At 36.4% G+C, this 13,707-nt stretch overlaps 1 protein-coding gene across 4 annotated transcripts in view; it reads left to right on the plus strand.

Moving 5' to 3' along the window:
- LOC128742179 (F-actin-monooxygenase Mical) overlaps positions 1–12,577 on the plus strand; it is a 158,038-nt gene extending 145,461 nt beyond the window's left edge. For 3 of the 4 annotated variants that reach the window (XM_053838450.1, XM_053838441.1, XM_053838459.1), the window contains exons 13-17: positions 1,534–1,863; positions 2,332–2,593; positions 2,673–2,760; positions 2,828–3,132; positions 3,201–3,692. In XM_053838450.1, coding sequence (XP_053694425.1) covers positions 1,534–1,863; positions 2,332–2,593; positions 2,673–2,760; positions 2,828–3,132; positions 3,201–3,646 — 1,431 coding nt within the window. In that variant the 3' untranslated portion in view covers positions 3,647–3,692. Of the gene's footprint in view, positions 1–1,533; positions 1,864–2,331; positions 2,594–2,672; positions 2,761–2,827; positions 3,133–3,200; positions 3,693–10,572 lie in introns of those variants that run through there. The other variant, XM_053838466.1, reaches the window with a different exon arrangement.
- Positions 12,578–13,707: the final 1,130 nt, after the last annotated feature.

The following is a 13,707-nucleotide window of genomic DNA, read 5'->3' on the forward strand; positions in this document are numbered from 1 at the left end:
GCATTTAAACAGAAGGTCAATTAAGCAGCTTGTTTAAATTAAATGCCTTGTAACTTGGAGAACGAAAATTAAACATTCAAACATTTTTGCGTGGCTTGCAGAAAAAGAACCACGGCGGATTTTACAGTTAGCCGCAATGGGTGTTGAAGAGTTCGGTGCTGCGAGAAAATGAGAGTGTGAGCGACGTTCTCCGCCTAACCAACTTTGCTTATCAATTTTCACCCTCCGCTGGGGCATGAGTTTTTGAATAAACTTGGGTGGGGAATAGAACGGATAAGGAATTCACGCACGGATTGTAATTTGCCGCTCGTTAGAAAAGGAGAAAGCGATTGGGGAACTCGCCTAGGGAAATAGAGTAGGTGGGGAAATTGCCCTGTTTCAGTAGGTTGGGTTGATACCCGCTGTTTGAAAAATATATACGTTCTTGACAAGTCCAACAGAATGGTTGGCATACGGAGAAAATGCGTTTTTCTTATTCGCTGCCGTTCCCCAAATTTTTAGTGCGCGTAGGGTAGCACAGGGCTAGGACTCTAGGAGTCTTCTTTTTATCCAGTCCGTTATAGCTCAAAGCTTCACCAGCACCGACGATCTCCAGGGTCTAGGAGGAGAATTTGATTCGAATCCGGTTATAATTAGCTCCGATGGTAGTTTGTTTCGATCGGCGGATCCTTCAGCTTGCATTAAGGGGAATGGTACACAACTTCTTAAGCGTTGCCTCAATGACCCTCCCTTCGCTAATTTTCCGCTCTTTCCTTTTCACGCCTTGTCCCGTTTTGTTTGGATACTGTCACCACGTTTGTTTCATGACTTTCTTCTACCGTTCCTTCTGTGAATGTACAAAATTACATACCTGGCCTCATTAAAGGTCGAGCCAAAACACGAGTTTGGTCTTTTTAAGTTTATTTTTCTGTCATTATTTGTATCACCTTTATGTTATTTTTGATCCATTTCCACGTCATTGTGTAATTTTTTTTTATTTCTGTATCATTTTCGAATCAATTATTGTGTAAGTTTTTGTACCATATTGGACTTCTTGTCATGCTCTTTTTATTATATGTTGCTTTTTTGTCATATTTTTTGTTTTTCTGTTGTTTTTTTATCATTTATGTTTAAATCCTTTATCATGTTGCACCATTTTTATGGCTCTTTTCGTATCCTTTAATATTGTATTTTTTTCTATCATATATTGTATCATATGAGTATTTTAAAGTCCCAGCGATATACCATAACCAATTTGAAAATAACGCAAAAAAAACAAGAACTACACGAATTACGAAAATGATTCGACTGTATTACAAAAATGACAGTGAAATGGCATAAAATAACACTAAAGTGACACTAAATTAATACAAGACTGACATAAGAGTAAAATCGTAGCGCAATAACATGAACATGATATAAAAATATAGAACTAACAGGAGAGAGAATCGCAGATTTGAAAGAATCTTTAAGTAGTTAGTAGTAAAACTGTGATCTAAAGTTCCGTACTGGACAAAACCTAATCAAACTGATCTGTTTCCTTCCCCCACGCAGACCAACCCCAATGGTACCGGAACGGATGAGCTCCGACTGCGAACGCGCAACAAGTGCAAGGACCGCGAACGGCGTAAAAGTATTATCGAAAAAGTTTCGGACTTTTTCAACAGTCGCAAAAAGACGGACAGCTCCAGCGGTGGTGGCGGCGGCGGCAGCGGAAGCAAGGATTCATCGCCGACGAAGGACGGCAAAAAGGAAACCACCTCCGGCGGCAGCGGCAGCACCGACAATCAGCAGTCGACAAGCGGCACCAGCAGCAGCGGTGGAGGCGGCGGCGGTGGTTTTCTAAGGTTTAAGATTTCACCGAAGTTGAAGGATAAGTCCAAGGTAAGGGAAGCGTTGAGAGGATACGGCTTAGTTCTCAGTTGGTGGGAGGCTGCTTTGACATTGTGACTTATATATGTGTCTTTCTGTTCACCTGTTTTCAGTCTTGCTTTGACATGAGGAATATTGGGTTTGGTGTAAGGAAACATTATCTCATGCTAAATAATTTTCTTTTCTCATTCTGTTGATTCTAATTCTTGATTTTTTTTCTACTATCGCTTATGCTTGCATCTATTTGATTTATGCTTTCTAGTTTTTTAATCACGATGTTTTTTTGCTCTAATCAATTTAATGTAGTCTTTTTGTTTAAAGGTTAGGTACTTTTAAAGTTTAGTTATTTCACATTCTGTGTTAATAGATATTCCTACCTAATCGTAAGCAAGAACTCACATCACGTTTGAAACGTAGTTTTTCCGATTAAAATTTAACCCATAAATCAACCACTAATCGTACCCCAATTTTTTCCGCCAGCCAAAAGAGGGTTCCCCGTACGAGCAGCGGTGCGTTTCGGAAGCCTGCTTAAAGAACACTAACGCAACGCAACAGGCCTCCAGTAACACTGCTAGTCCACCGTCGGCCGGACGGGAAACGACCTCGACCAGCACGACCAGCTCGCCCGTTATCTCGTCCGCCGCGGGCGGGAATAGCTTCACACCGATCGGTCGTAAGGAGGCAGAAGAGCTAGAACCGCCACCGATTCCGCCGTTACCACTCAATTATCAGAGATCCGATGGTAAGTTTGACGTTTACTTTCCGCCTTATTGAACCATTCACTGATTTTTTTTTTGTTTCATTATCTATTTGTGAAATAGACGAGAGTTGCACCACCAACGAGCCAAAGAACGAACTGAAGAAACTGCGTGCAATGTCCAAGGCTTCGCGACAAGCAGAATTGAAAAGGTAAACTTAATATTATTCTACCGTAAGGGAACAGTAAGTAACCAATCACCTTCTCTTTTTTCGCCAGACTGAGAATTGCTCAAGAGATACAACGAGAACAGGAGGAGATCGAGGTGAAGATCAAGGATCTGGAAACGCGGGGCGTCGAGATCGAGAAGGAACTGCGAGGCGAGAGCGAATCACTCGAGAAGAACATCGAAAACCTAGGCGCGAACGACGAAGGCCTCGTCAAAGAGTGGTTGGAAATAATGCGCAGCATTACGCGGCTAAAGGTGCGCGACGAAGAGCTCACCATTCGGCAGCAGGAGCTGCAGCTCGAGCATCGCCACGCGCAGCTGAAGGAGGAACTCAACATGCGACTGTCGTGCAGTAGTGAGTGTAGTAGTTCCCTACGGCACAAATTGCCACTAACAACATCGTCTTCCTTTCTGAATTTTCAGAACTCGACAAAAATTCCTCCGACGTAGCCGCCGAAGGTGCTATCCTGAACGAGATGCTGGAAATCGTGGCAAAGCGGCAAGCGTTGAGGCCTTCGCTGGATGCGGCGGTGGCCGCAGCTGCGGCGGCTGCCTCAGCCGTCGGGCTGCCCCACTCCGTGGCGTCCAGTTCCACTCGCATGACGACGAACACAGATGTAAGCAACAACGCTGGCAGTAGCGAACGTAGAGCGATTGTAGATAGTAGTAGTAGTACTAGTCCTAGTGGAACCAGTAGTAGTATTAGATGTTTGCAGGCCCGAACTGGATCCTCCACCAACAACTACCACAGCCGCACAGCATGCTATTGTGCGCTGGTCGCGCTCGGTTCGGTACTGCTTAGCGTAGTGGCTAGTGTGTGTTACTATCAGTTTTATCTGGATTATTTCGATTTTCTTAACTTTTTATGAGTGCTATTAATTTTTAAATTATCCATCAAGCGTCAAAGGTTTTACACATTCTGTTTTACATATTTTAACATTAATGTTGCATTGCAAACATTTATCGTTTAATGGTTTAAGACTTATTCAATTATTTTTTACATGAAAATCATTGTATAACATACATTTTTAACGAACACGTTCCTTTTTTGTTTTGTGTTACTAACATGAACGATTTTGAAACTGAACTGTAAATAAGCTGAAGTTTTCTTGTGCCATAAGTTGATTTGAGCTACTGTGAAAGTAAAACCATCTCACACTGTAACCTACCTACTTTAGTGAATTATTTGAGTGTATTTTTTGAATTTTAACTTCTGTAGAGTGCAAGAATAGGTGGCTTGTTCCCGAGAGTTCATTTTGAAATGAGCCACCTGAGATCTGAACCATTAATTTAGATCAAATTACAGAAGTTGGATTTTTCTTCTAATACATTCTAATGTATTATGGATGTATTATGTAAAGCAAATCATGTGGACTTGCTGGAGTAATTACTGTTTACTACATGGACTCGAAGGGTGTTAACAATTAAACCAATCGAAAAGAAGAAAAAATTCAGTACTCTGTGGTGGCAGCTTTTCAAGGTTGTTTAAAATAACGCCTCAGATGGCAGGCATATTTCTTAAATTTATATATCGTATCGTTTACTTGACTGAATAATACACTGCCTTCAAATCTATAAACTGTTAAATAGTGGATCTGCAAACCAGGAAGCTGTCGCAAGGTTAATATCAGTTGCGGAATGTTGCTCTTGAAATCCGCCCTAATATTTTCCAACAGAGAATTTCAGCACCGAGAAAGGATGCAAAATTGCGTTGTGAAATATCTCAATAATTGCTACATTCGAGTCGATGGTCCTTCTTGTAGATTGGGCATATAAGAGCTTCCAGACCTTCAAAAGTTCGACAGTAATCAGACCCTTTGCAGCTGCTGTGCCGTTTTTAGCTCACTCACTGCTTTTTTAACAGCGTTCAAATTTAACCGATTCACATTCACAGCATACCATCGTCTAATTCTATCCTCCTCCTCTGTACGATTCCGTGTTGCTCACCTTTCGACAGCACGCCGCAATGATGTTTCCAGCTGGGTCACCTTCGATTTCCCGTCTTCCTCCCCCAATGTTTAATGCTTCTAAAATTGTTAGGAAAATTTGAAACTTCAAACTTCGAACAGCGACGAATAATTTCAGATTTATCAGGTTCCTCTCTTACGGAAATAAATTGTCTTGATTTCAAAGCTGTGCAAAACAGAACTTGCTTTAAATACGCTTCATGCAGGATGTATAATAGTTGTGTGTGAAAAGACTAATCAGCCAGCCCACTGCTAGGGGGATTGAGGAAGCAAGTGTTCAATAAAGAATATATTTTCATATAATTCACTTAAAGATGCATCAAAATATTACGACTATTCGAAGCCTGAAATAAAACTGAATGCTTCCGAAATACACTTTTTAAATTTGATATATTTTTAGACTCATTTTAAATTCTTTCTGAGCTCTTTCCTTTTCGGACACTATTTGTTTAACTATTTATGGACTTTTTCGAACTCTCTTGCGACTCTTATTATACCTTTTTTTAATAACTCTTTTTAGACTTTGATGGGTTCTTTTTGAAATTTGGTTTTGGACTGGTTTTTTGATTGAAGTTTTTGGAGCGTCTTAGTAGATACGAAACTTAAAATTAAAAAAGAAGACTTTTTAACTTATCCAATTTAATTCTACTATGTATATTTTATTCACGACAGATACGTATTTCACCAACGACTTGCAGGCTTCCTCAGTGTCTGTTTTCGAACTCGAAAACGTAGGCGAAATACGTATCTGTCGTGAATAAAATATACATAGTAGAATTAAATTGGATAAGTTTTCTTCTGTTTTAATTTTAGGCTGGTTTTTTGACCCACTTTGAATTTTTGTTAATTTTTTTAATTTTGGACCTTTTTGCCCTCTTTTGATACTTTTTTGAACCTGCCTGCCTTCTGGGTTCTTTTTGTACTCTCTTTGAACTTTTGAAATTTTGATTCTAATTTTTACCCTTGTTTTGGGCTCCTTTCGGCTCTTTTTGCACATCTTTTTACATTCACGTGTTGGACTCTTTTGGATCCTTTTTGGACTTTTCTGCAATTTTTTTTATTGATTTTGGGCTCTTTTTGGAATCTTTTTGGACCTTTATTAAACTTATTTTGGACTCCTTTTCTGATACTTTTTCGACTCTCTAGGCTCTTCGTGGACCATTTTTAGATCCATTTTGAAATTCTTTTTAAACTGTTTTTGGTCTCTTCCCAAGCAGCAATGTGAGTTTTATTGTACTCTTATGGTAGTCTTCAAGATTAATTTTGGTCTTAAATTCCATCATAAGAGTGTAATAAAACCCAAATTGTTACTTGGGTTTGGATTAATTTTGAATTCTTTTTCTTTCCACTTTCTGGAGACTGTTTGGACTATTTTGTTTTTTTTGTCTCGTTTCTGTGTTTTTTTTCGGTTTTTGTGCTCTCTTTGACCTTTTTTGGATTTCTTTTGAACTCTTTTCAAACAGTTTTTGTAATTTTTTTGGATGCTTTTGGGACTTATTTTGAATACTATATGGACTTTTTTTAGATATTTTGGACTTTCTAGACTTTTTGAAATATTGTTGGACTCGGTGAAATATTCAGACTAGTTTTAGATTATTTTTGGACGCATTTTAGATTCTTTTTGAGCTTTTTTTGGAATCCCTTTCAAACTTTTGTAAACGTTTTTAGTTTTTTAGGCTTCTTTGGCGTTGTTTTGAAATGTTTTTGAATTCAATAGGTCTGGATTCTGTTAGACACTTTTTGGACTGTTGTGGATTCTTTTGGAATGCTTTTGAAATATTTGCGGACCAACTGTACCCTTTTTAGACTTCTTTTGAACTCTTTTTAGAACCCGTTGAACTCTTTTTAGCCTCTCTGTATCTTTTTTTACGTTGGGGAAGAATAAATGCTTAATGCGAGAAATGTAGATTCAGGCAAACTGAAAATTCTTGATATTAGGCCAAAAATATAGACTTAGCGCAGGTGAGAGTCGAACTCACAGCTCCCAATCTCTAGTTGAGCGTGTTGTTTAACCAATTACACCACTAAGCCGTCTATACTCTGTGGTCTTATATCAAGGTTTTGTTATGACGCATGCCTGATTCTATCATTCATTCGCACATTTATCCAGCGCGAATATATATTTTTTTACTTTTTCTGACTCTTTTGAAGATTTTTTTTTTGGGTTTTTTTGACTGTTTTGGACTATTTCCGGAATTTCTTTGGACAATATTTTGATTCCTTTCTTGACCAGTTTAGACTGGTTCTGTTTTGGACTTTTTGCTAATTTTTTTGATCCTTTTAAAATGTCTTTGGATTCTTTTTGAATTTTTAGACACTTTGAATTCTTTTATACTTTTCTTTGACACTGCTAAATTCATTTTATATTATTTTTCTACCCATTTTGGATATTTTTAACTTTTTTGGACTCGTTTTGACGTCCCTTTGAACTCTTCATAAATTCTTTTGAGATGTTTTCGATCCTTCTGAAGTTCTTTTGGAATAGTTTTGGAAATTATTGGATTCTTTTTGGCTTTTGTACTCTTTAAGTACTTTTTCGAACTCGTTTCTGTGCATTTTGGGCGCCTCTTTATACTCTCTTTAGACTTTTGTAGACTCTTGTTGGGCTCCTTTGGAACTCTTCTTGGATTATTTGTGGATTTACACACACTTTCTGAATTCTTTATTTTCTACTCTTATTTTGTATTCAAAAACATTGCAAACGAACTCCAAGAATGCAAACAGTTTCTAATCTCAAAAAATGTCCAAAAGGTTTTTACAAAGAATAAAAAAAGTCTAAAAGAAGTCCAAAAAAGATCAAAGCAGGTACAAAAGGAGCCCAAATACTTAGAAAGACATTTTATGGTTCAAAAAGTATCATAAGAAGTTGAAAAAATGTCTCAAAAGTAACCAAAAACAATCCAAATAGATTTCAGAGAGTCCAAATCAATCTTTTCCAGTTCAATCTTTTTAGGACTTCTTTTAGACTTTTTTTTACTTCTTTGTAAAAATCTTTTGGACATTTTTTGAGATTTGAAACTTTTTGCATTCTTGGAGTTCGTTTGCAATTTTTTTGGATACTTTTTAGACTTGTGTTTGCACTCGTTTCTATGTTTTTGGCCACTTTTTGAACTCTTCTGGGATTTTTTCTGGCTACTTTTTGTCTTTTTTACTATTCTGGATTTTTTTTTAGAGTTTTCTGGGAATGTTTTTGAACATTTATAGATCCTGTTTGGACTTTTTACACTCTTTTGGATTATTTTTTTCCTTTTTTAAACCCTTTTGTACCCTTTTTAGACTCTTATTCTTTTTTTTTGACTTTTTCGGACTCTCGGATTCTTTTTGGGCATATTTTGAACTCTGAAAACTATTTTTCGATCTATTTTGGATTCTTTTCCAACTCTGTGAACTCCTTTAAAGGAGTCCAAATTTGGACCTTTTTTGGATCCATTTGGGACCCATTTAGACCCATTTTGGACTTCTCTTGGATTCTTTTTGACTTTGTTTCAGACTTATTAGAACACTTTTGGACTCGTTTGAAGCCTTTCAGAAGGTTTTCGAAATAGTTTTTTGATTCTACTTGGATTTTATTACAATTTTTTGCATTCTTTTTGTATTCATTTCACACTCTTTTTATATAATATTTAGCGTTCCTTAGGATTCCTTTTAATTTTTTTTTAATTTTTTGAACTATTTTTGGACTCATTTTGAACTTTATAGACTTATTTGACATTATTTTGGACACGTTTTGGTTTCATTTTTAACTCTTTTTACCACTATAGATCTAACTAATGGTCGGTTTGAGATTATCATGAAAAAAAAACTCTTTTTGGACTCCTTTTGGACTTCTTTTGGACATTTATGATTTTGTTTGACATTTCAGGTTACTTTTTGCACCGTTTTGGAATCTTTTAAGTATATTTTTCGATTTTATTCTAGCTTCTGTTTGGGCTTTTTTACACTTTTTTGCACTCTGTTTGTATTAGACTCTTTTTGAACTCTTTTGGGACTCTTTTTAGTTTTCTTTGTGGATTGTTTTTGGTTTCTGTTTGACCCTTTTTGGACGCTTCTAAACTCTTTTGGAACTCGTTTAGAATATTTTTGGAATATTTGTGGATCCTCTATACACTTGTTTACACTCTTTTTGTGTTCAGTTTGAAACTCTTGACTTCTTTTAAATTCACTTTAGACTCCATGGACTCTTTTTGCATTCGTTTTGGGCTGTTTTGGTTTGTTTTAGGAGCCTGTTGAACTCTTTTCGGACCTTTCTTTTTTTTAACATTTTTGTACTCATTTAAACACGTTTTGAACTCCTCTTATTTTCGTTTTGGAATTTTTCTAGATACTTTTAGGATTCTTTTTGTACTTTTTTTCAGTCTTATTTGGATTCATTTTGAACATTTTATGGGTTTTTGGAGTTCTTCTGGAATATTTCTGTATTTTTTTAGATTTTTTTCAATTCTTTTTGGATTTTCTTTTCTTTTCTTCTCAATTAAATAACCTATTCTTTTTGAACTTTTTCTGGATTTTTTTTTGGATCCAATTTAGACTCTTTTGGTCTCTTTTTAAACTCGGTTTGGACTCTTTATGTACAGCTCTTTGACTGTTTTCGATTCGATTTGGCCTCTTTGTAGACACTTTTTGGACTTTTTGATTTTTTCTTTGCCTTTTTAGACTTTTTAACTTTTTTTGACTTTTTTTTTATGTTTTCGGAATCATTTTGGAAACTTTTTGGAGCTTTTGTAAGACTTTTTTTTGACTTAGTTCGAAATCTTTTTGGACTGTTTGGCTACTGTCTTTTCTGAACTTTTCAGACTCCTTTGTGACTCTCTTTGGATTCTCTTTGGACTCTTTTTCAGGTTTTTTTTTCTTTTTACGCTCTGTTTTTTTGACTTTTTTCATTCTTTTAAATACCTTTTGAATTCTCTTTTTAGAATAAAAACCGAACAGCAACTTGTTAGTATTTTTTTTACATTAAACATGACTTTATTATCATTTTATCACATTTCTGTGGAAATAAATTTTTAAGCTGCGTCGCTTTGGAGGCAGTTTTTCACATAATTTAAGTAATTCACGCAATTTATAATGCGGGGTTTGTTTGCGTATTTCCTAATTCACACGGTTTGATTTGATTGACATGGAACGTATCTATCCATCGTGAGAAATGCGACATTAGAGTATTGCTTAGTCACACGACCTGAGCTGAGCATTTTGCATTATATTCTCAGTCCAGAAGTTTTAATGTTTGGAGCTACTACGAGTTATTACGCTTTTTGTGTTTCGATTTTAACTATTCCCCTTCAGCCAAGCAAAAATTTCCAATATAAAGTCTATTTGAGACACGTGTAAAGCTCATTATCATCTACAATATTGCTGAATTGAGTGTTGCGCTATCCTTTGTATCAACGGTGCACTCCCGGTTCTGAATGTCTACTTTTAATCGGATTTCACACAATTTTAAAATTGGCATTTTCAACAACAGAAAAAGGAAAATCAAAGCTCTTGATAGTGAATTTCTTAATTTTATCGTAGCATAACCCGAACAAGTTATGGTGCATCAAAGAATGACCGAACCGGAATTAACCACTTAAAATGTCCAACTGTTACCAAATAAGGCATTTATTAATATTCGTTTAAATTTGCATTTTAACTTGTGATAGATTAAGCGGCACTACTATTTGTACATATTCATATATTTTTTTAACTTCAGTTTTGCACAATAAAACTTACCCTAAACTCGCACCTTACCGTTGTTGTTCCGTTTTATTTGCATGCACGCCCTCTAGAAGACAAAACACAACCACCCAAACTAATGGCTAAATTCTTACCTCTCACTCTTCACCTTTCAGATATAAGCAAACAAACGAACAATGTGATCTTTTAGGATACGTACTGCAAAACCGAACCGGATTCTCCAGTGAGCATGTGGCGTAGCCGCAGCGGCAGCAGCAGCAGCAGCCTCAGCAACCGCTAAAATTGGTCGGAAGCAGCAGCAGTAGTCGATAGGTTTATATTTTTCGTAAGAGCTAAAAAATTTACCCAGCAGCAGCACTATTAAATAGTGCTACTTCTACAGAATCGTTCGTGCTGTGGGCAGAGGGAACTACAGTGTGTACGTGTGCGTGTGCATGTTGTATAAAGTAATACGATCTTGGCCAACAACCACGTGATGGCGATAAAAAGTTAAATTTTTGATTTTTCTCTATTGTGTCCATATTGTGTATTATCTACCGATTTATACCGACAGAGTTTAGGAGCGTTTGAGTCTATTGAACAGCTTTGTTTTTTCTCATTCAATAAGTATCCTTTATATCCTGCTCAGTTTTTTTGTGCACTAAATAGGCATTGTATAGGTAGGGCAATGAGACAAGGGAAAAACCCACGCTAAAAATGTAAAGTGATAACATTTAATCGATTGCAACCGATTCAAGCCAATACCATTAAATCTGCCAGAGAACAAACGAACCACAGAGATAGTGAAAGAGAGCAATAGACAATTTTTTTTAGAGTATATTTTTGCCCCCAAGTTTTGCAATCCTCATTAATTTTTTTCGTTCGTTGTTGTTTAGCTTAATTCTATTTTGATTGTGTTTCAAATTCTTTGTTGACAGTGTTAACTTTGCATGACATGTGTCTTTTGTGCAGGTTTTTTTTCGTTTTATATGTGTTGTGCTTCAAACCCGTGTAATTTATTTTATTTATAATGCCATTTGTTCAAGCCTAATTTAAACCACTCTCTCTGACAGCAAACCAATAACAACCTGTTTAACAACAGAGCCTGATTCTAGATACTTCCGGATTCAGAAGTAACATACGCACACTCAGACAGACACGTAAAAACCCGTTTGGATCGTTAGATAGGTTACGCACAGATCGGAAAAAAGCAGGGTAAATGGCAAAGCCATTTAGACATTTCTTGAACTACTCGTTTAAAAGTTGAAAAAAAAAAACAAAATTAGCGAACCTCTTTGTACCAATTATTATGAAAAACAAAAATCCGCGCATGTAGTTTATTCGTTCTTGCGACCAGTTTAGATATGACGACTTTCCGGTAACAGTGACAGTATTACAGTATTTTTATAGCGAACAAAATAATACATTTTAAAACACTAACACATTGAAAATTTAAAGAAAGAGAGAGAGAAAAGAGTAGCAAGAAAGGTGATGAAGATTAGCACTAACCATTTAAAATTAAAAACTGGCGTTGGACATGAAAAGCAAAAAAAAAACAACAAGATGAGAAAAGAACAAATTATTAGAAGATAATCGTAAGAGTCTACCAGAACAGATGGAATTTAACTTTTGATACTGAAACAGAACAAATTGACCGTAAACCAATCGAATCAAGTTAGCAAGTTTGAAGCAATTGTGTGTTAAACGCGTAAAAAACCTAGTTCATACAAGTAAAAAATTTAACGAAAGAAAAAACGAGACCTGCGTTCCGTCTTGGGCTTCTTAAAGCAGCAATATTTTGTGTTCTGATTATCACACACCCATTGTTAGGGTAAATAAAAACGACGGAATCAGCTTGCAAACACTTTCCGGACATTCGCTGCGCTTTTTCCGGAAACATAACAGATAAAAGCAGAAATTTTTTTCGGATTCGAATAGAAATTCAATTAGAGTGCCGTTTTGTGTACCTACCAGTTCTATTTGAGAGAGTATCGGCGTTACGAAGTGCTAACTGAGAACAAAAAAAAACTTAATCATCAAACATAATGTGAATACATAGATTAACGAAAAAGTAATGAAGAAAAACTAACTAATCGAATAAAGCAAGATGAAGAAGTTTAATACCACACCCCACACAGGACAGCTTTAAAATCTTTGAGCAAAGAATAAAAAAACATGAGAATGTGTCTATGAAGGGCGTGCTGTGCGATTATTGTGCTAAAACAGTTCGAATTTATGCGGAAAATTCGGAGTTTGATGCGGAGCTGCGTAGCCTTCAAGGTATGGCCAATGCTGAGAGAGATATACAGGATGGTGAACCTAAAGGTAATTGTTTTACGTTTTAGTACTGACCAAAAGATGACAAAAAGAGCAATGATCTATGAGCTGAGCTTCTCTATGAAACTGAGAAGGAAACTTTCTTTCTTCGTCTCGCAGATTTATTTTTTGGACTTTCTGTGATCTTTTCATGCGTTTAGAGGGGTCTACTGCGAACACTGCGACGCAGTAGGGGACACACGGGACAGAAAATCAACTTCTTGGGTTCAAGGAAGCTGAAGCATGTCAAGAATTTCAATGGATACTGAAGCTATTGGACGACCTCGGAAAGCCAATTGATCATCTGATCTGCATCCGTGAGGACAATCAAAGCTGTATCCGGCTAGGTAAAAATGAAAAGGTCTATCAACAGTCGAAGCATGTTGACGTAAAATACTGCTTCATGAAGGACATTAAAAATAAGAATGTCATCAGTTTTCTGTACTGTCTGACCGAAGTTAGCAACACTAAAGGAAGGAACTGGAATCCTAGCCTTCGATGTCGAGGAGGAATGTTAATTTTCCGAATCGAAGCAATCTGTGCATTATTTGTCAATTTATATCGAGAGTAGCAATATAATTAGTCTTTAGTTAACTGTCAATCTATTCATATCATTTCCGCGTTTCTTCCGAATGTCCAATAGTCTCGTCTGTGGTTTTCAACTGAAAAATGGTGACCGCAGTGTTCAGAACGATGTGTTTATTTTCAGTTGGCTGTTCTGGTGCGGTACTGTCAGGTGTAAGACATGGATATCGATTTCCAGCTGGACACGAACCAATCTACTCGAACAAATGTCCAACTGGTTTTCAAATTTTTTTGCTTTGGAAAACCGAAAACTATCGTGACCAGCATTTATGTTTTTTGAAATGTCGGTAGGTATAATTATAAAGTTTTGTATGTTTTTTAGACATCTGATGATGCTAGGCAACAACAGAAAACAAAAGGCAAAAACGTTATATTTCTTTCTGAAAAAGGTCAATAAATCCTGATACAAT

This window comes from Sabethes cyaneus, chromosome 1 (genome assembly GCF_943734655.1).
Source record: "Sabethes cyaneus chromosome 1, idSabCyanKW18_F2, whole genome shotgun sequence".
NCBI classification, from domain to species: Eukaryota; Metazoa; Arthropoda; class Insecta; order Diptera; family Culicidae; genus Sabethes; species Sabethes cyaneus.